Source organism: Suncus etruscus, chromosome 15, assembly GCF_024139225.1.
Source record: "Suncus etruscus isolate mSunEtr1 chromosome 15, mSunEtr1.pri.cur, whole genome shotgun sequence".
Classification (NCBI taxonomy): Eukaryota; Metazoa; Chordata; class Mammalia; order Eulipotyphla; family Soricidae; genus Suncus; species Suncus etruscus.
Genome location: NC_064862.1, coordinates 27669798 through 27692850, shown reverse-complemented (window position 1 = coordinate 27692850; position 23053 = coordinate 27669798). Strand labels below are relative to the sequence as shown.

Below are 23053 nucleotides of genomic sequence, written 5' to 3'. Positions count from 1 at the left end.
GTTGGCTGTACACAAGGCAAGCACTTTACCCACTGTATTAATGCCTTCTGCCCTAAAATTTCATTTTCAAGTCTGATCTTATTCCTCTCTGTAGGTGGTGATGGTTCAGAGAAGTGCCAGCATTATCATAAGCTGCAGTTCTCCCAGGCACTGCCCTGCCTTTTTCCCGCCTTCCTTGGGGGCATGTCTGCCTGGCTTGCCCGGGCAGGCCTCATATACACCAAGTGTTTCTTTCACTTGTCTCCTATAATTTTTTTCTGCAGCAATCTTCCCTTCAGCCCTCTTGTGCCTGCTGCTCTCTCCTGCTCCTCCACCACCAGCCTGTCAGGCTTGCAGAGATTTTTTTAAGCAATATGGCATTCAAGAGACACACCGGAAGCTGTATCTTTTGCTGTCCAGCACAGCAGAGATTGAGGGTCATGCCCACAACTGTACTTACCTAACATAGGAGAAGACGACCATGTGAAGGATCCACTTAATGGAGCCATAATTCCTGCTCTGGATCCGAATGACTTTGTTTGTCTCATACTGGAAGACATCGCTGCAGCTGCAGCAGGCTGGCATGGTGAGAGGCTCACTTCTGGTTCGAAACTGGACCTGGGCCCAAACCTTCCAGACTGACTATAGCAGACCTACCAATAACAAGAAATGAAACTCGTTAGCAGGAAGCTTCTTTAAGTTTGAGCTCCTCCAATGACAGCAGAGTGGGAAGGGGCAGGGCCTGGCATCTGGCCCAGATGTGTCTGATGATAAACAAGAGAAGTCATGTCCTCCAGGCCAGGCTGGCTGATGACCCCGCCTCTGCTGGCCTTCCCCACATACCAGCACAAGGATGGTGTTTAAGGGGAGGGCATTTTTAGAATACTCCCTTTCCCATAACCCTTTTTCCCATTTCTCTGTTTCCCTTTCCCTTTTGCTCCCCCCCTCCCCATTTGGTCTCGTTTCAGCTGGGGGAGAGGAGCAACCCTACAAACAAGTGTCAAGGAACCCACCCCGGCTTCCACTGTGCTTCAGTAAAAGACCTAGATCTTTCCATTGCCTCAAGCCCAACTAGAGACTGATTGATTCATTTCAATAACTCTTTATTCAGCTCCAGATGTTTATGAACTCTGGGGGATGAATGCCTCCTCCCCCGCTTTTTTTTTCTTTTTCTTTAATAAGGATCATTCTCAGCAGTGCTGAGGGCGGGGGTGCAGGCCCGGGACTGAATTCAAGGCCTCACACATGCTAGGCACTTCTCTGGCCCCTTCCTCTACATCTCATAACACTCCCATCTGCAGTTGGTAAGGGGAATCTGATTTGTGGGAAGAAAACAGTCATTCTTTTTATTTATTTATTTTTGGTTTTGGTTTTTGGGTCATACCTGGCATCGCTCAGGGGTTATTCCTTGCTCAGAAAATCGCCCCTGGCAGGCACAGGGGACCATATGGGATGCCGGGATTGGAACCACCGTCCTTCTGCATGAAAGGCAAACACATTACCTCCATTCTATCTCTTCGGCCCCAGAAGACAGTCATTCTATGCTGGATATTTTCCTGCATGACTTCTAGATTTCCTTCCACACCGTTCTGTGCCTTAAGAGGCAGTGCATTGACCTAGCCCGGTTAATCTAAGGCACAACCATAGGAATTAACTTGCCAGCCAACATGATCGGGTTTAGGGTCAGTGGTAAAGCACACATTTTGCATATTTGAAGTCTTGGATTCCCTTCCTATCATGGAGTGGGGGGGAGTAACAATTATTTTATTAAGTAATAAAGTGAGGAGAGCATGTACCAGAGGAGCTGTAGGATATCACAAAGGAATGGAAATACCCATTTCTGGGGAGGTGGAATTTAGGTGAAATGAAATCAAGTTTTTCTGGGCTAAAAGCAATGCAAATTTATTCAAAACCATTCATTTTAGATCTGGATTGCAAGGAAGAGTCAGGTCTTCATTTTCATGGGTCCAGTAAAGCTCAGAGAGATGAGGAACATTGGCCAGAAACCCTGTATCTGAAGCCTACACCTGAAGTGCAAATCAAGCTGCTGCTTTGTACCAAGATGACACAGATCAGCCAGAAAATGAAATATTTTATTCTTGCTGATGCTGCTTCAAAAGGCAACAACTCTGATAGTCTGAGAATTTTAGAGGATAGTGTTTCTCACTAAGAAACCAACAACCCCTCAGAAAGTGGGAGTAGTGACCAGAGAGCTAGTATAAAAGTAAGGCACTCATCTTTCAATCCCCGACACTGGATATGGTCCTTCAAACTCCGTTGGGAGTAATTCCTGAGCACAGGTCCAGCAGTAAGCCCTAAAAACTTCTAGGGATAGCCCCCCCCAAATAATCTACTGTTTGGGGGGCTGGAGAAATAGTATAAGGGTAAGATGCTAGCCTTGCATGCAGCTGATCTCAGTTTGATTTTTGGCTTTATATATGGTTTCCTGAGTACAGTCAGGTGTAGTCCCTGAATACAAAACTAGTAGTAAACCCTGAGCACTGGATGTGGCACAAAGACCAAAAGTTAAAAAGAATCTACATTTTGGTATTAAAAAAAGAAAAGACTTAAAAAAAATAATCTAGGGGCCAGAGTGGTGGTGCAAGTGGTAGGACATTTGCCTTGCACATGCTAATCCAGGACGAACTGCAGTTCAATCTTCTGGCATCCTATAAGGTCCCCCAAGCCAGGAGCAATTTCTGAGTGCATAGCCAGGAGTAACCCCTGAGCGTCACCAGGTGTGGCCCAAAAAGCAAAAGAAAAAAGAATGTACAGTTTGGGCTGGAGAAATAGTCCAGAAGCTAAGGTATTTGCTTTGCATGAGGCTACTTCTGCTGTGACCCTGGTTCAAAACCTCATCACCATATGTACTCCCATTAACACCACCAAGAGTCATTTCTGAAAACAGCCAGACATATCCCTGAGAATTGTCATTTGTGGCCCCAAACAAAATAAAACAAAAGTCTAATGCATAGGAATATCATAAAGTTGGGAAAAATCACAATGTCTTGGCAATTAATTTTTTCCCTTCGTTTTGGGTCACACCCAGTGGTGATCAGGGTTTACTCCTGGCTCTGTGCTCAGAAATCGCTCCTAGCAGTCTCCGGGGACCATATGGAATGCCAGGAATTGAACCTGGGTCAATTTGCTATGTGAAAGGCTAATAGAAGTTCTATTGGATAGCACTGTTGGCAAAATCCGTGGGTCGAGGCAAAGTTGAGTACAGTTATAACTAAGTGAGGAAGATGAGGGCAGTTCGAGGTAGATGGCATCTATTTTTCATGTTGAAACAGGAGGCAGATTTGCCTGATGAGAGAAAAAGAGAAGTCAGAGAGGTAGGAGGTTTGGAAAGTGAAAAGACTTAAACAGTTGCTATGGTGAACCTGTGACTGGGAGAACAGGAATTCCATGGTGGTGTTGAAACTGTTATAGCAAGTCTAGAGAGTGAAATAGTGAAAAGGCCTGGGCACTCCCACCTGTGGAATCTACCATCCACTCTTCCACAGCTAAAATCCATCAAGTCTTGCCAAGTAATAAAGTCTTAGAATTGTAATCATTGGTGTCTATGATGATGATGATTATTTTTTAAAACTTTATTTATTGGTTGATTAATTGATTGATTGTTTGTTGGGCCACACCAAGCGGTGCTCAGGAATCACTCCTGGCTCTGCACTCAGAAATCACCCTGGCAGACTGAGAAACCATATGGGTGCTGGGAATCAAACTGGGTTCCTCCTCGGTCAGCCACATTCAAGGTAGACACACTATCACTGTGCTATCTATGATGTTTATTATGGTCTTCCCCACACACACGCTTTTTGGAACATATCTGCAATGCTCAGTGGTTACTCCTAGCTCTACACTCAGAAATCACTCTGGGGATTTCTCTAAGAACCATATGGAATGCTGGGGATTGAACTTGGGTTACCCATATGCAAGGCAAATGCCCTACCCACTGGGCAATCTCTTTGGCCCCAGTAAGGTTTTTTTTAAATATGTCCCTGACACCGTGTGTGCAGTTATGTCTCTGCTTCTTCTCCTTAGATCACCTTTCCTTGGGGTTTGTATCACTTGGCAGTCTCAGAGTGGAGGGTAGGAATCACTTTTTTTTTTTTTTTTGGTTTTTGATTTTTGGGCCACACCAGGCAGTGCTCAGGGGTTACTCCTGGCTGTCTGCTCAGAAATAGCTCCTGGCAGGCACGGGGGACCATATGGGACACCGGGATTCGAACCAACCACCTTTGGTCCTGGATCGGCTGCTTGCAAGGCAAACGCCGCTGTGCTATCTCTCCGGGCCCAGGAATCACTTCTTTGTCCTCTCCTAACAGTCCAATCACCAGCAATGACTTGGTTCAACTTATTCTGAATATAATTACTCTGTTCTGTTTATTGGTGCTGAACTTACTTTAATCCCAAGATCCTTCCACTAAACTCCATGCCCAGTATACATACTCTCCTGAGGAAGTTTGAAATCTGTTGCTTGGGGGCCAGAATGATAGTACAGAGGGTAGGTCATTTGCCTTGCTTGCGGCCAACTCTGGTTCAATCTCCTGCAGTTCATACGGCCCACTGAGCCTGCCAGGAATGATTCCTGAGTACAGAGCAAGGAATAACCCCTGAGTACATCTGGATGTGGCACACCCTACCCCCCAAATTTATCTCTTAGTCAAGACAATAGAACACTGCAATAATAATTAACATATTGGGGCTGGAGAGATAGTACAGCAGTAGGGTGCTTGCCTTGCATGCAGCTGATTCAGGACAGACGGTGGTTCAAATCCTGGCATCCCATATGGTCCCCTGAGCCTGCCAGGAGCGATTTCTGAGCACAGAACACAGAGCTTGAGCGCTGCCAGGTATGATTCCAAAACAAACAAAAAATTATATATTCACTAATGCTGAACACAGGCTTAGAATGGCCAGAGAGAAAGAATTTTCTCTTCTAGTGATGGATGGTAGAAAGCTGCCTGAAGTTTCTTGAGGCTAGGACACATTCTTTTCTTCATTCAGTCTTCAGCAGGGCAGATCTGAACAGGAAACAGAGGAAACACTTACATTCTAGGATGAGTTGAAAGTTATGTGATTGGGGGGCTTGATGGCCACCACCAATGATATTCACATAGGCGATATATAGGCTTGATGGTTTCGTGCTCTGGTACCAGGTGTGCAGGGGGCCACAAGGTCATTGTAATGGTGCTTGGGGAGCCAGAGGTGCCAGGTATTGAACTCAGGCCTTCATGCATTTAAACTTCAGAGAAGGGTAACTTAGTGTCCTGACATATCAAGAATTCATGTTTTGTCTGTCTTTACTGCCCACCTTGTGACTGATTTCATCCTCAGAAAGAAAATCAGGGGCTGGAGAGATAGCATGGAGGTAAGGCATTTGCCTTGCATGCAGAAGGACAGTAGTTTGAATCCCAGCATCCCATATGGTCCCTCGAGCCTGCCAGGATCGATTTCTGAGAGGAGAGCCAGGAGTAACCCTTGAGCACTACCAGGTGTGACCCAAAAATACAAAACAAAACAAAACAAAACAAAAAAGAAAATCAATTCTTTTGTCTGTCTTTAGGAAATCTTTCTAGAGCTTCTCTTTCTCCACCTCATCGTACCCTCTGGTGCTATAAGTCTGTTTCTCCATTGGCAATAATGAGAAAGTGGTCATGGTTAGTGTACACCAATCATTTGGTTGAAATAGGTACCGGGGAGTCATCCAGGTGTCTACCATTCATGAACTAGCAAAAATGTGGCTGAAGTGAAGACTATGGAATCTATGTTGGATGGGGCTCAGAATCAGTAGTAAGCCCTAAGCATTGCTGCATATGTTCCTTCCACACAAACTATTGTGGTAAAATATACATAAGAAACTTTCCTAAATTCACTTTCAAGCATCCTTAAGTATACTTCGGTTGTATGACCATCTGCACCATCCACCTTCAGAAACTTTTCATTATTTTAAGCTAAATCTCTGTGCCCAGATAACACCCAACACCTGACAACCATGTTCTGTCTATGAGGCTGGCCATTCTAGGGATCACATGTAAGTGGTTTCACATTATCTATTTTATATACATATATGTTAGTGTACTGAATTAATTCACATAGCATATCTTTCAGATTGTATTCAGATTTCACATTGTAGAGGATGACAGAATTTAATTCCTTTTAAGACTGAAGAAGATTTTATGCATTTGTGTTTATCCATTCATCTGTCTACAGATATTCTGTCACACTTTTTTTTCTTTTCTTTCTTTCATTTTTTGTTTTTTTTTTTTTTTTGGCAGTGCTCAGGGGTTACTCCTGGTTCTATGCTCAGAAATTGCTCCATGGCATTGGGGGACCATATCGGATGCTGGGATTCGAACCACTGTCCTTCTGCATACAAGGCAAACACCATACCTCTATGCTATCTCTCTGACCCCTCCACTTTTTTCATAATTAAGAGTAATGCTAGGGGCCGGAGCAGTGGCGCTCAGAGGTAAGGCATCTGCCTTGCAAGCACTAGCCTAGGACAGACCGCAGTTTAATCCCCTAGCATCCCATATGATCCCCCAAGTCAGGAGCAATTTCTGAGTGCATAGCCAGGAGTAACACCTGAGCATCATCGGGTGTGGCCCCCCAAAACAAACAAACAAAAGAATAATGCTAAAAAAAAAAAGAATAATGCTGCTGGGAGTGTCTCTAAGATTACTGACACAACCAAAGATCAGCAAGAAGCTAAGATCTATTATTAGGGGCTGGAGAGATAGCATGGAGGTAAGGCGTTTGCCTTGCATGCAGAAGGACGGTGGTTCAAATCCTGACATCCCATAATGTTCCCCGAGCCTGCCAGGAATGATTTCTGAGCATAGAGCCAGGAGTAACCCTGAGCACTGCCAGGTGTGACCCAAAAACCCCCCCCAAAAAAATCTATCATTAATAAATGAGATAGCGAGGGACTAAATTTTTAGAATGTTTTAGTAGCTTTTGGGAAGATCAAACCCAAAACTCTGTGAGTGCCATTAAGGACAACAGCAGTAAAACAGACTGATGCAGCTTCCATCCCTCAGTTCCCCATATAACCCCACAAAATCCCTTCAGCAGTGATCCCTCAACACAAATCAACAAGCTCTAGTATAACTAGGTATGACCCTAAAGCAAAAACAAAAAAGGAATTCTAAGTCCAAATGAAGAAATCAATGGAATAGGTAGGAGCTGAGGCCAGGTTGCTGTCAACAGTAAAACTGAATTCACTATTTCACCTTTATCCCCTTCCCAGTCTTTTCCTGTCATTGTAACTTGATTACTACTTCTTAGAATGCAAGTTATGATTTCACCTTGGCCAGCAGATCACATATGTCTGTTTTTCTTATCCCCTGAGATACTCATGTATTAGAGAATAGGACCACTTAGAACACAATTCAGTTATGCTGAAAAGTAAACTTAGCAAACGGGTTTCACTAAGCAAGAGGAAGACTTTGGCACATAGGAAGATACTGGCATGTGTATATTGTCAATTAAAATGTGCCCCATAACTTTTCATTTAGTGTTTAGTTTTACTCTTATTTTGTTCTTATCATTGTTTTAGATTATGTTGTTGTTGTTAGACGTCAATATTTTTAGGATAGTGCCTAGAACGAATTTATTAACATTACACTTTTTTTTTGTCACACCTGGTAGTGCTCAGGGGTTCCTCCTGGCTCTGTGCTCAGAAATCGCTCCTGGCAGGCTCAGGGGACCATATGGAATGCCAGGATTCGGACCACCATCCTCCTGCAGGCAAGGCAAACGTTTGCCTTACCTCCATGCTATCTCTTCGGCCCCCAACATTACACTTTTCATATGTCACCTAAAATGCCACAGACTATTTCCAACATGCAAACTGTGGTCTGTTGAACAATGGAATCAAGAGACCCAAAGTTTAACAATCTAAACTTAAAATGGGCCTATTATAAGAGCAGGCCGAAGTGGGGGTAAAAGAGGTGGTATAGGGCCCGGAGAGATAGCACAGCGGCATTTGCCTTGCAAGCAGCCGATCAGGACCAAAGGTGGTTGGTTCGAATCCCGGTGTCCCATATGGTCCCCCCCCCCCCCCCGTGCCTGCCAGGAGCTACTTCTGAGCAGACAGCCAGGAGTAATCCCTGAGCACCGCCGGGTGTGATGCACTTGGGGAACATTGGTGAGGGAGGTGGACACTGCGGTGGGATTGGTCCTGATTCATTGTATAAACCCAACTATGAAAGACTTTGTAAATCACAATGGTTTCAATAAAATTAAAATTAATAAAATTAAAAAAAGAATAATGCTGCTGGGGCTGGAGTGATAATACAGTGGTTAAGGTGTTTGCCTTGCATGACCTTGATTTGATCCCCAGAATTCCATACAGTCCCCTGAGCACCATCAGGAGTAATTCCCTTGAGCACCACCAGGTGTGACACAAAAACAAAACAAAAAAGAATAATACTGTTATAAACATAATCATACAAATTTCTCCTCCCATCCCTGTTTATAATGATTTGAGATCTCTAGGCAGTAGTCATATTTCTAGATCATGTGGTAATTCTATGTGTAATTTTTTGAGTCACCAAGGTTTTTGTTTGCCCATTTCCTTACCAGGTTACCCATATATGCTCAACAAAATTGTAACTGAAAACTTAATACGTCACTACTGGGAAGGAAAACTTTCAACTGGCACTTCCTTGTACAGTAAGTTGCCTTCTTGTTCCTTATAGCAGGGGAAAAACCCATGGGTTTAATTCCAATAGTTCAATCTATTACAAAGAATAGGTGGAAAAACAGGTTGAAAAGTATATAGAAATGATGGAAATTCAGAACATAAATCAAAAAGCTAAGATATACAGAGATGTTAGAGGAGCTGAATGTGAGGACCCACCAACCTCAGGGGACCTCAAGATAACTGGTAAGAGAATTCCTGTCTAGTTATTGACTCCATGAAGCCTGATTCAATGAAAATTTATTTTTTAATTAAATTTAATTTTTGAGTCACATTTTTGGGGTTACTTCTGGCTCTGCACTCAGTAATTATTTCTGGCAAGTTCAGAGAACCATATGGGATGCTGCAGATTGAACCCAGCTGAGCTGCATGCAAGGCAAATACACAACCCGATGTGATATCACTCCGGTTCCAAATTTCTTGTATTTCTCATAAAATTCCATCTTATGAATTTCTCTCTGAATGTTTAGTAAGTCCTAATAGACTGAAAGGTTAAACAGGATCAGGGCTGTGGTTTAGTAGTAGAGATCAGGCTCTGCATGTGTATCTTGGAAGTGTATAAGTCCTTGAATTTGCAACAAGTAAATTAATAAAAGGAAAACCACTTCAGATGAGAAAGAGAGAGAGAGAGAGAGAGAGAGAGAGAGAGAGAGAGAGAGAGAGAGAGAGAGAGAGAGAGAACTCATTAGGCCAGAGTGCATATTTTGCATACAAGAGGGGCCTGGGTTTAATTCTCGGTACCGAATAGTCTTCCAACCACTGCCAGGAAAGGTCTCTGATCACAGTCAGAAATATCCCCCAAGCTCCTCTATGCACATACCCTCCAAAAAGGACAAACTTGTTTTTCTCTAAATTCATATAACTTCTGATACAGAATGTGTGGGTTTTCCATCCTGAGCAATTCTCCCACTTTCCAGACACTAAGTGTCCTACAATTCTGACTTTGAATACCTGAAGTTGACACAGATCCTATAGGATAGTCTCATTCTTACAACACTTCCACTATAGATATACATATATCTATATGTATAGATATATAGAACCCCATATATGCGATGGGGTTACCACTAGATCATTTCCTTAGACAGTGATGTACTTTAATTGATCACAATACAGCTCATAGAAATGTTTGCTGGGTTCTCAAGATAAAGTAACAGGAACAAATGAAAGGGGATATCTGGCCGAAAGGGTCCTGTGTGTAGGAATTTCCAACTTCTGCATGGAATTAGGGTGTGCCACTCTCCAAGTGAATGTGTTTGCCCCTCATGAAAACTCTCCAGACTCAGTAATTTGGGGCTTTGACAAAGAATCAAGATCTAACTTGACCTTTCTGGTGAGCAATCTCTACCCTGAAGCCATCTGGGGAGCCAACTGAGAGTCACTGCACTGAACAAAAGAGGCTTCTACCCAAAAATTCCAAAGGAAATTTAGGAGCTCTATGTCAGCACCGAAGATCAAAAACCAAATGTTGGAACAAAAGTTGCTCCTCAGAACTATCACTCAGGAAATGCCAAGGGGGTTAGGAGCTCTGTCTCAGTAACTGAGGGCAGAGACCAAATAGACATTTCATACTCAGTCCCAGTCATAGTGTGACTGAATACTAATCTCTCACAACATTCGAACAGAGGCTTATTCTCTTTGATCCTGCCAATCCCTTGGTACCATTATAACAAAGATGTTGACTCCCTCTTGCCCTTTCTGTTTGAATCAGTGATGTGACATTCACTAGAGAAGTCTCAACCCAGAGTAGTCAGGAATAGAAGAAATAGTACAGTAGATAGGGCTCTTGTCTTGCACAGACTGATACAGCCTCCATCCCCCAGTACTCCATATGGTCCCCCCCAAATCCCTTCAGAAGTGATCCCTGAGCACAAACCAACAAGCTCTACCACAGCTAGGTATGGCCCTAAAACAAAAACAAAAAAGAAATTCTAAGTCCAAATGGAGAAAACAAATTAATAGGTAGGAGCTGGGGCCAGGTTGCCAGGCTGTGTGGCTAAAAGCAGGGAGGTGTTGACATGGGATAGAGGAGAGATGGTAATCAGGAAATAAGGGCCAGAGCCTAGAGGTAAACAGACCAGAAGGTGATTCAGAAGTCTCAAGAGGCCCTAAGAAGAAAGAGAGATTTGTTTACAGTGGTAGAGTTGAGCCCATGATTTGGAAAAATCCTCTATGTATCTCCTGCTTATTTCATTGATCTTATCAAAATTCCTCATTGTCCATTTTTTAACCAACAATCAAAATTTCCTTGGTGTGCTCTCTCTCTTGCTTTTCTCATTCCCTCCCTCATGTCCTTTATGCTTGGAACAGTCTCCCACTTAGCATCTGCCTGCCCTGTTCCTTGCCTTCCTTTACAACTCCACCTACCACTCAGTTTTTTTTATTAAATTAAAGTTGAGTAATTACACTTTTTTTTCCAAAGCACACCTATTAAATTCTAAATGTCCCTAGTTACTGTATATAGTGAAAAATCTCAGAGAAAATCAGAGATCTGATTCTTTTTAAGGAAATTAAATGAAATTACTCATTAAAAGCACCACACCTGAGGCATTGGGGAGGTAGGATAGGGCTCAGGGGTACCTGCTTTGTGTGCTTGGTGTCCCAATTTAATCCCCAGCATTGTATGGCTCTCTGAGCAGTTCCAGAGGGATATAGGTAGTTTCTGGCTCTCCAGAATCCATGTAGGCCACCTCTTCAGGCCCCAACACTGGACTGTACAGCCTAATTAACCAAGTATCACCATAGGTAATTCCTGGTTTCCCTGATCACTGCTTAGGGCCTGTCCTCTCAAAAGCACCATGGCTGGTACCAAATAATATTCAGTAAATTACAACTATTATGTTTATGGTTTTTGTGCTAGAGATGAAATTTAGGGCTTCATACATGCAAACACACCCAACCACTGAGCTACAACCCCACTAAAACTATTAATAATACTATGTTATTAATAAAGTAACAAAAATAAAAGATATATGCTCTTAGCAGACAAGAATGGTGCTTACTCTATGCCTAAATTCTCATTTAATTCCATATTCAAACACATTTTTTTTGCCATACCTATCTTCTCTTCAACCTAAAATGAGGGACTCTTTATACCCCAAATCAGATCAGGATAGGCTGTGCTTAGGAGAGCCAAGCCAATTACCCACCACTGGACGATTGTTGGTTCTCTTTTAAGAATATAAATTGAGAGACACCAGGGCTTCAAGTAAATAGAAGAAAACAGGAGTCCTCAACTTAATTCTAAGGGATGTGGTTCCTGACACTGCCTTGATATTTGCCCTTCTGAAGCTTGAGTTCTTCTAAAGGTTCCCATAACATCTATATCTGGGGCTGGAAAGACAGCTTAATGGGATGAGTGCATTCTTCAGGAATGTTGGGTTTGATTCCCAACACCATACAGTCCCATGAGCAACAACCAGGAGCAATCAATCACATGGTCTCATGAGCACTACAGAGCCAGGAGTAGTCCCCCAAGAACTGCCAGGTGTGACCTCTACCTGAAACAAATAAAGACACCTATTCCTTATTAAAACAATTTTCTTAAGCTAATTGAATAAGCTTTTCTGAGTTCATATCACAACTCTACTACTTTTCTGTGACTTGGAGAAAGTTACTTTATAAAGTTTCTGAGTTTTGGGGACTAAATCAAACAAAAAGTTTCCGTATGGCAAAGAAACACGGACTAAAACTAAACTAAAAAGCAACTAACTGAGTGGGAGAAAATATTTTTACTCAACACAACAGATTGATATCTAGAATATACAAAGAGTATTCATAAATATTAACCCCCAAAAATCTAAAACCCCATCAAAATATGGGAAGAGGAAATGAACAAACACCTCTCTAAGAAAGATCAACAGATAACTAACAGATACATTAAAATATGCTCATCATGTCTTATAATTAGAAAAATCCAAATCAAGATGACAATGAGGTATCTTTACACTAATGAAAGTGGCACATATCAAAAATGCTGACAACAATCTGTGTTGGCAGGGATGTGATAAAAAAGAAATGGTCATCTACTGTTAGTGGGAATGCTGTCTGGTTCAACTTCTATAAAAAACAGTCTAGAAGGTTCTCAGTAAACTCAATTGAGCTGCCATATAACCCAGAAATTCCACTTTTGGGTATCTATCCCCAAGACTGAAAAAATGTTCATTCAAAGTACATATGCATATGCATAGAATTATTCATTGCAACACTCAATACACCATTGTTTCAGTTCAGCTAAGAGTTGGAATCAGTCTATATATTCAACAACAGATGAGTGAATTATGAAAATGGGCTACATATATAAGATGAAATACTACATAGCTTTATGAAATGATGTAATTATTAAATTTGCTACAACCTGGATAGAACTGGAAGATATTGTGCTAAATGAAGTAAACCAGAAAAAAAAGGATAAATACAGCATAATATCACTTATATGTGGTATTTAGAATAACTAAATGAAGAAATGCAACAGTTTAAATGGGGCTTATCTAGAATACTCTTGGTACCATAGTGAGGAAAAGGGAAAAAATTGAGTAGAGGAGGAGAAGGTCAGATGTGAAATAACGGAGAACAGAGATCAAGGGGACTCAGGTGCATTATTAGTGTTAAAGGACAGAACTGGGGCTGGAGTGGTGGCGCAAGCGGTAGGGCATTTGCCTTGCACACGCTAACCTAGGATGGACAGCGGTTCAATCCCCCAGCATCCCATATGGTTCCCCAAGAAAGGAGCGATTTCTGGGCACAGAGCCAGGAGTAACCCCTGAGCATCACCCAGTGTGGCCCAAAAAATTAAAAAAAAAAAAAAAAAAAGAGCAATATATCACAGCCAGAGCTGCAACAATAAAATCATAAGACTCAAACTTTAACTACCAGATCTTTTTTTTTTTTTTTTTTTTTTTTTTTTTTTTTTTTTTTTTTTTTTTTTTTTTTTGTGGTTTTTGGGTCACACCCGGCAGTGCTCAGGGTTACTCCTGGCTCCATGCTCAGAAATTGCTCCTGGCAGGCACGGGGGACCATATGGGACGCTGGGATTCGAACCGATGACCTCTTGCATGAAAGGCAAACGCCTTACCTCCATGCTATCTCTCCAGCCCCTAACTACCAGATCTTAAGAGGTGCCTGTTATGAGGGCAGCCTGGGGGGGGGTGGTATGGGATGGACTCTGGGAACATTGGTGGAGAGAGACTGACACTGGTGGTGGGATTGGTGGTGAAACATTGTATGTCTATGGGGCCGGAGAGATAGCATGGAGTTAAGGCATTTGCCTTGCAAGCAGAAGGTCGGTGGTTCAAATCCCTGCATCCCATATGGTTCCCTGAGCCTTCCAGGAGCGATTTCTGAGCATAGAGCCAGGAATAGCCCCTGAGCACTGCCGGGTGTGACCCCAAAACAAACAAACAAATAAACAAAAACATTGTATGTCTAAAACTCAACTCTGAATAACTTTGTAAAACAAGCATTAAATTTTAAAAGTAGTTTTAAAAAAAAGGTCTGAGTCTCAATTTTCCACCTGTAAAAAGTATATTCATACCTTATAACTTTCTGGTAATTAAATATAGTATTTCACTCTAATACTTGTATTTATTGAAAAGTTAGCATCTTGGGGGCCGGGCGGTGGCGCTGGAGGTAAGGTGCCTGCCTTGCCTGTGCTAGCCTAGGACGGACCGCGGTTCGATCCCCCGGCGCCCCATATGGTCCCCCAAGAAGCCAGGAGCAACTTCTGAGCGCATAGCCAGGAGTAACCCCTGAGCGTCACAGGGTGTGGCCCAAAAACCAAAAAAAAAAAAAAAAAAGAAAAGTTAGCATCTTAATTTTTTTCTTTTTTCTTACTTAAGGGCATTGGAAATGTCCAAATATAGGCAGGTATTATAGTTAGGATATGGGCTCATCTGCATACAATGAACTAAATGGATTAAATTTTGATTCTGAATAAAGATCAACTAGGGTGGCTCTGAGCAATTAATGCAGCCAAGGACCCAGACCTGCCATATCTGGGGGTGTCACCCTCATTTGAACGATCCAAGAGGGATAGTTCCAAACGCAAGGAAGGGGGGAAGAAAGGAAAAATTTGTTTCACCCTTCAGACTTGTCACTACTATATGCAGTTCATTGGTCAGAACTTGGTCACATGGGCCTACTACCTGCAATGGAAAGTGGGTAATGTGTTCAGCATTTTCTTCAACATGAACCTCTGTACTGCCCAATGTGCCCAATAATAAAAACAAACCAAAAATAATAAAACAAACAAAAACCCCTTAATAAAACAAACCAAAAAAAAAAAAAGCAAAACAACAAGAAGGAAACAATAACAGTACAGCAGAAATGCTTTTACATTTTGTTTTATTTTGTTGGACCATACCCAGATTTGCTTAGAAGTTACTCCTGGCTAGTGCACTCAGGAATCACTCAGAGGATCATATGGGATGCTATAAATCATACTTCTAAAAGCCACAAGATTTCTTTTAATTTTGTCTTCAACACAAGTAGCTGTGATATTTTTCTTTGTTCTTTTGCTGTTGGTTAGAATGTGGGCTTTAGAGTCTCAGGCAAGAGATCAGATTCCAGCTCCTATGGTACTGGCTTTTAGACGTGGATCAGTTTTCAAAGCAGCAAGAATCTAAGACCATCTTTTGTAAAGCATCCAGCAGCCAAGAGAACTCTAGCTTTCTGGATCTATGGTGACTGTTTTGAAGAAATGAATGGGAAAACCAAGCAATTTGAGGAAGAAAGGAAAACTCACAATCAGAATAGAAAATTTCTAGAGAGTAGCTGGAGTCGGCCTATCATGGCTGAATTTCAGTGCTCAGTTTTATCCCTCTGTAAAAAGGTCCCAAGTATGTCATTGGCCAGCTTCTGACCTTCAGGCTCTTCCTTTCTGTCTCTTTCTGCCTCAGTTTCCCAAGGATACCTTGCTCACAGACCCTCTTATTACCAACTGTAGTTCCACAACTGAGCAGCAGAGGGTAGTGAAGCTCCGACATTCCCTCTGGAGCCTTCCCGTTCAGTTTCTTACGTAGCTGCCATCTGACAGTGGTGACCACCTGGAGGTTGCTCCCTGGAGAGAAATTCGTGCTTTGTATGCAGGATCTCTGGCTTCAATCCCAGAAGTACCATAAGGAGTGGGCTCTGAGCACTAAAAAGGAAAAGAATTTTTTTTTTTTTAAAGATCTTCAGTTTTCCCCTCAGTGTGCAGTCAGAATGAAGTTTCCCATAATACACAGAACAGGAAGAGAACCTCTGAAGTATAAATAAGACCACATAGCAAGTTCGGTCAGATTATGTACTAAATTTAGAACATTCAAATGCACAGAATGCATTACTGCTAAGGTAACTCAGTACCTATTTTATGGGGCCCGCAGCACTTTCTGACCCTAAATTATAAAAAAAAAAATTTCTCATCTTTCTCCCCACTTTACAGATGAGCAAATGGAGGCTTTTCTAGGTTATAACATTTGACTTAAATTTTTCTTTATCAGCTCTAAGAGATTGTTTGGGTAGGCGGGAGGACTCTGAGGAATATTTTCTTAAAACTAATCCCAGTTTTATGCCCATTTCAATGTGATGGAGGTGGTAGGTTCTGTTTTGCAAAGAGGATTAAGCTTCTCTAGGTTTCAGCATCTGCTGAAATTTCCTGAGGAATTGAAGTAGCTTTAGATCAAAGAGATTATTTCTCAACCACTGAAAAAAATCACTGTTTCAGTGGTTGCATTCTGTAGACATGTGCAGTCTCTGAAAGGCTCAAATAAAATTACCTCAAACACTCAAGTGTGAATTTTTAAATTAGTGTAACAAGTAATTGATGCAACAATTCAATAGCAACAGAATTAACCAGCCCCCAAGAGCCACAGTATCAGAGAAGACTAATGCATAATGAGAGGCGAGATGAATGGAGTCAGTGGTAGAAAGACTTTAGGTATAAATTCTACTTATTTTGGTAGATTGTCCAGGATTCTTCCACAACCACCTTCCTGGCAATAGCACCCAGTGTGTAACTGGGGTATCACTTCCCAGGTTAAGCTTCAACTGCTGTTGAAAACCGTTAACTCATTTACTTGTTCAAAAATTGTTACATATCCTGAGTGTGACCTATCTGAATACCACTTCCCTCTACTCTGGGATTGGATCCTGGGTGAGCATATGTTTACTTCGGGTCAGCTGGGACCTTTGAAAAATCATCCCATTTGTTGGAAACTTCTAACTAGAATGAGTTCTCTTTCTGTTGGATTTAACGATCACTGTGAAGCTTAAAACATTACAAGAAAAATGAGCACTTTCACGATGCCAACATGTCTTGGTCACCTGTTGCAATCCTGATGCCTTGTAAATCTTTCTCTCTCTCTCTCTCTCTCTCTCTCTCTCTCTCTCTCTCTCTCTCTCTCTCTCTCTCTCTCTCTCTCTCTCTCTCTTTGGTTTTTGGGCCACACCCGTTTGACACTCAGGGGTTACTCCTGGCTATGCACTCAGAAATCGCCCCTGGCTTGGGGAGACCATCTGGGACGCCGGGGATCGAATCGTTGTCCGTCCTACACTAGCGCTTGTAAGGCAGACACCTTACCTCTAGCGCCACCTCCCCGCCCCCAAATCTCTTTCTCAAGTGAATTTAACAACTGGGCAGCATGTCCCTGCTATGAGGCAGCCAAGGGGAAGTGGGTAATTTCTTCAAGCATCTGCTAGGGTAAGCTGACAAGCCTCTAGCTCCTGTTCCTCTGGGTACACCGAGTTTATGCCAAGGCCCTTCCTATTTCCCCAGTCTGCTTCCAGCTAGCTAATGGCCAGACGTACTGGGAGCCAGAGCAGGGCCCTAACTGCCAAGGGTTCCTCTTACAGGGGGACTCTCACTCAGGAATTTCCCAGCCTGACTGAAACCCTTCAAACTGCATCATGCTTTCCTACTCTCATTCCCTTCTGCCTTTATCTGCATGGGCATACTGACATTCACATAAATCGCTTGCAAATCTCAGCTGCTCATGGCATCTCCTCAAAGAAACTGCACTAATTCAGATAACTGAGCCTGCATATTGTAGACTGAACTAAGGAAATTGCTCACCATCCAAACCCATAATTCTGTTGTCAAGAAATGGTTTCACATGGCAATTATCAGGTCCACAGGCCTTGGAGTCAGAAGTACGATGTCCTGAGTCCTATTTGCCAGCAGCATAACCTTATAGAAGTTCTTAACCTTTCCTGATCCTTTATTTTGAATCAGTAATTCTAACCAAGAATTAGTTTGTCCTCCACTCAGTATTAGGCTATGTTTACCTATTATTTTGTTATTTTTAACTGATATAACTAATTGGAGGGAGAGAAGGTTCCTGATACTGAAACTTACTGGGTAATGAGTGACCAGGAGAGTTAAATATTTAGTAGTGCCCAGAGCAGCACTGGTCCCACGCACCACTATGTTAAAAGAAAATAATAATGGAAGCCAGTTGAAAGCTGTTATAAGGATTGAATAGGGTGATTTGTTCATTATCTTTCATTTTTATCTTCCCTCATCTCCTTAATCAACTATATAGGGCAGGGGTCAAATAATTCTAGTCATTGTTCTGTATAATGTTTTTAATCCTTTTACACCTTGCTGAAAGTTCAGAAGCACTATTCTAGATCAACAGTGATGAGGACACAGAAGAAACTAATTATGTGATTATAAATTGAAATATTTATCCAATGGAGGCAAATCTACAAATGGTAACTATTAATGTTGTTATCATTGCCAGAATTCTGATCATCATCACTTACATCTGCCCTGCCCGTGGCTTAGCATTTAGGGCATAATTGATTCCTTGGTATTTATTAAATGAATAAATGAGAAATAAAAGAGTATTTTTATTCATTAACTAGTACTCTGTGCTTCAGAGAGATATTGGGAACCTTTAGAAAATAGGCCCGGTCTTTTTTTGCTATTTATTTGCAAAGACAAGTTATAGTTGTCAAAGAAAAATGCCTTAAAGAACTGAGACCTCTGCCAAGTCAGAACCGGGGGCCTGACCCCAAAGTCAGGGAGAGTTTAGGACACACATCTTGCTTGGCTTAAGCAAAAAAGGAAAAGGAGCCAAGCTTTGTGCAAACTCAGTCGTGAAACAAGAGCTGTTCTCAGGGCCCAGGAACACGCTCTGTCCCATGTTTAATTTCTTCCATCTGTCTGGTATCTGACCTCTGCTGCCCTCCTCGCCATTGCCACACATTGTCTGCGCACGTTCCCATATAAGGTGATCTCTCTCTCTCTCTCTTCCTCTCTTCCCCTCTCCCTCTCTTTCTGGCGGTTGGGCTGCAGCAGCCCTCGCTTCCTCCACCCTGCGCTCCCTCTCTAGGCCTTCCTGGCATCCTCTACTGTGAGGATGGATAGCTGGAGAGCAGGAAGGGGCAGGGGGCTGCCAAGGAATGTGGCAGGTTTATTTTTGTTCTGACTGCATTCCTTGCCAGGCCTGCAGGCCTCAGCCACTTGGGAATGTCACATGCCGATAAGACAGTGGGGGTGACAGAGCTGTGGCTCAAATCTGCAACACCCCAGGTGTGAGCCATCGTCACAGATTAGGGGGGATGGGGTGGTGGGGTCAGCAGGGCCTCTGAGGTCGTGGGACTCAGCTTGTCCTGCTGCCGTGTTTCTGATTCCCAGCAAGTCCAATTTGGTCCTTCAGAAAACCACTTGCAGGAATTGAGATTTGTGATCTCACTGGAGCTCATCTCTGGCCAAAACCATAGTTCAAAATCTAACTGCAGAGTGGAGAAGAGTCAGGTGTCAGGCGGTTTCAGGACTGTTGTGACCTTGGCTAAGTTGCCTGGCCTTTCTGACTCAGTTTCCTTATCTGTTGAACTAATACCAACTATCAAACTCGACGCTCATGTAGGATCACAGTGAAATGTTAACTTGGGGACAGGGATTAATGTCTATTCTGATCAGTGTTGTTTCAACAGCACCTGGAATGCTGATAGCACACAGAAAGAACTCACATATATATTGAACAAATTAAACAAATTAAAATGAGATCGTTCTTTTATGTGCTCATGCTCAATAAATGATAGTTGTTACTATCCATTCAATAAACATATCCATTCAACAAGTCAGCATCTGTTCGGTGCCAAGGGCTAGAATTTTCAAAGCGAATGAGAAAATCCTGCCCCTACTTTCAGGAGCTGTTTAATGAGGAGATAGATTATAAAAGAAATTAAAGTCAGAGACTCCTAAGAAATATGGAAGAAAAAAAAATTTAAGTATAAAGAAGAAGTGTGTTTTTCAGTCCTTTTGACCATGACTCACAGCAAGCAATATTTACTGTGTGACCCCAATGAACCTACATACATGTTTATTAAACAGAAATTAAATTTTCACAAAACAGTTGTGGAAGATTGTCTGCAAAGCTGACTGCCAGCACTGTGGCCAACGTCATTTCTGGTCAGCACGAGCCCTCCCTCCCCATCAGGAGGGAGCAGAATTACTTTTTCTCCTCTTGAATCTGGAAGATCTGATGGACTTTCTGTGCCATTCTGGTTTTTTTTTTTTTTAATGTTAAACATACATATTTATTCTTACACTGTAGCATCAATGACTTTTTTTTATTTAAACATCTTGATTACATACATGATTGTGTTTGGGTTTCAGTCATGTAAAGAACACCACCCATCACCAGTGCAACATTCCCATCACCAATGTCCCAAGTCTCCCTCCTCCCCACCCGACCCCCGCCTGTACTCTAAACAGGCTCTCCATCTGGGGTTTGGTTTTAAGGGGCCTGGTAGCTATATGTTCACAGTACCCAGCTGTTAAGATCAAACCACCGAGTAATGAGGAAAAACAGCCCACAGGAAAAGGAAAAGTCTTTCTGAGGTCCTGAAAGGAGGAACAGTATCATAAATGTCCTGGCTTCAGTTGGCTGCTGGGACTCAGACAGATTCCCCTCTTGAAGCAGAACTTTCCATCTGAGCCACAAGAGTACTCCTGTTTGTGCCAAACAGGAAAAAAATTTAACACACACACATATTAATCTTTCTCCTCAGCAATATGTTCTATTCCACTTGTTTCAAAAGAAAATAATCAGGGCCAGAGAGCTCGTACATTTCCTTGCATGCATTTGTCCCTGGTTTGATCCTTAGTACTGCATATGGTCCAGGGGTCAATCTCTGAGCACAGAACTAGGAATAGCCACTGAACACTGCTAGATGTAGTCCCTAAGACCCAACAATGACAAAGAAGAGGAGGAGGAGAAGAAGGAGGGGGAAGAGGAAGAGGAGGAGGAAAAGGAGAAAGGGGAGGAAAAAGGGGTGGAGGAGGAAGAGGGGGAAGGGGAGGAGGAAAAAGAAGAGGAGGGGGAGGAAGAGTGGAAGAGGAGCAAGGAGAGGAGAAGAGGGGGAAGGGGAGGAAGAAAAGAGGAGGGGGAAGAAGAGGGGGAGAAGAAGAGGAAGGGGAGGATGAAAGGGGAAGGAGGAGAGGAGGAGGAGGAGAGGAAGAGGAGAAGGATAAAGGGGAGGAGGTGGAGAAGAAGAGGAGGAGGAAGGGGAAGAGGAGATTAAGAAACGGAAGGGGAGGAGGAGAAGAAAAGGAAGAGGAGGAAGGGGAGGAGGAGGAGAGGAAGAGTGGAAGAGGAAGAGGAAGAAGGGGAGGAGGAGGAAGAAGAGGAAGAGGGGGAAGGAGGGAGGAAGAAGAAGAGGAAGAGGGGAAAGGAGAAAGGAAGAAGAGGAAGAGGGGGAAGGAGGGAAGGAGGAAAGAAGGGGAAGGAGGGAGGAAGAGGAGGAGGAGGAGGAAGAGAGACTAGAAGGTTCAGTGGGGAGTCTTGAATGCCTGAGCCATCCCACCAATCCCATCCATTCCTCCACCCTCAGCACTGTCCAATAGCACCAAGTGAGACCTCTGGTGCCACACAGTGTGACATCACAACAACTGCAAAGCGAAGAGAATGGGTGTAATCAAGACTCACTGAACTGGTTTTCAGTAACCACTAGCAGGCCTTAATCAACAGTTTAAGAAACAGTGATGGCGAATGACTGGCAGGTGATGACTTCATTTAAGTAGGAGGGTGAGAAAAGGCCTCCCTGAGAGAGTAACACTTGAGCTGAGTGAGACCTAAATGGGGAGGAGCAAGGCTGGGAAGAACAGACAGGCAGAAGAATAGTAGAGCAGAAGTCTCAAGGCTAAGGAGGGTTTGGTGTTTCTGAGCAACAGTGGAAGCGTTCAGTCAGGAGTGGAGCAAGAAGACCTTGAATGAAATCCGGTCTTGGACCAGATAGTGTTTGTAGCTTCCGCACCACAGAGAGCAACAGTCAGCTTTTCTGGAAGACTGGGATGAAATGCTCATGACCTAACTGCCCACCATTTCTTAAAAGTCTCAGATGAGGCTTACATAATGCAAAAATTCACCTTTATAAGGGAGTCAATTCAGTTGCCTTTATTGCATTCACAGTCAACCATCACCTTTTTCTAGTTTCAAAAGGTTTTTTGTCACCCCAAAGGAAATCTTGTGCCTGTTAAGCAGTTGCTATATTATTTTTTCCCCATTCCCTGTCAATCACCAATCTACTTTATATTTCTAGTGATTTTGTTTCTTTAGATTCTCTCATGCACTGTGTGGTCTTTTCTGGCAGACTTCTTCCCCTCAGCACCATGTTTTCAAGATACAATGCTGTTGTAACAGAAATCCTGACTTCACTGCTTTTTTATGGTGGAATAACTTTCTGTGTATTCATAACACAGTTTTTGCATTGACCTTTATGGATAAAATGGCTTTATCCATTTGCCCATTATTTGATCCCATAGTTCATCTGTAGCTCTCTTATAGATCTGGAATTGATGTCATGAGCCCAGGAGGAATAAAGGCCCTGGCAACATTTAGGGGGATCTGTGTTGTGCCCTGCTATGCTTGGCCTTTTCTTGTTTCTCCCCATCAACCTTTTCCTGCTTGATTTCAAGCTTTTGATGGCCCAAAATGCAGTTCCTCTGTTGGTTACCTTTAAATACTCCCCCTGAATTCTATAAATACCTCAGCACTCTGCTGGGAAAAAAAGAACTTGAAAGGCTCTGAAATGAAAATACACTTCCCCCCATCATCAGCCAAGTGTTTTCTTTTCATCTTCCTCCTCTTTGAGTCTGAGATGAACACTTACATTTTGCACCATTAGTCTAACTGGGTAAGAGACCAAGTTCCTCAGCAAAGCCCTTGTAGGCAGAGAGAGCCAGATGGCACAGGAACACTGGTCCTCCCACACCAAATCTCTTCTTCCCACCTCAGCCAGCTCTGAGTTTTTCTTTGGCTCTGCCCAGCAGGTTTGGAGCCTGTTTAGGAGGTGAGTGAAAATGACTCTGGGTTCAGCAGACCCACGTTTGAATCTTGATTCAAGCAGCTATCAGCTATGGAATATTGAGCTGTTTCT

The 23053-nt window shown here is 42.8% G+C and overlaps 2 protein-coding genes across 2 annotated transcripts in view; one reads left to right on the top strand and one right to left on the bottom strand.

The window, feature by feature from the left end:
* Positions 1-694, bottom strand: part of P2RX7 (purinergic receptor P2X 7) — a 55815-nt gene extending 55121 nt beyond the window's left edge. The window contains exon 1 of the mRNA XM_049788900.1: positions 440-694. Coding sequence (XP_049644857.1) covers positions 440-564 — 125 coding nt within the window. The 5' untranslated portion in view covers positions 565-694. The remainder of the gene's footprint in view (positions 1-439) is intronic.
* Positions 695-8569: 7875 nt separating this feature from the next.
* IFT81 (intraflagellar transport 81) overlaps positions 8570-23053 on the top strand; it is a 100004-nt gene continuing 85520 nt past the window's right edge. Inside the window, exon 1 of the mRNA XM_049788077.1 lies at positions 8570-8661. The gene's annotated coding sequence lies outside the window, so the exon portion shown is untranslated. The remainder of the gene's footprint in view (positions 8662-23053) is intronic.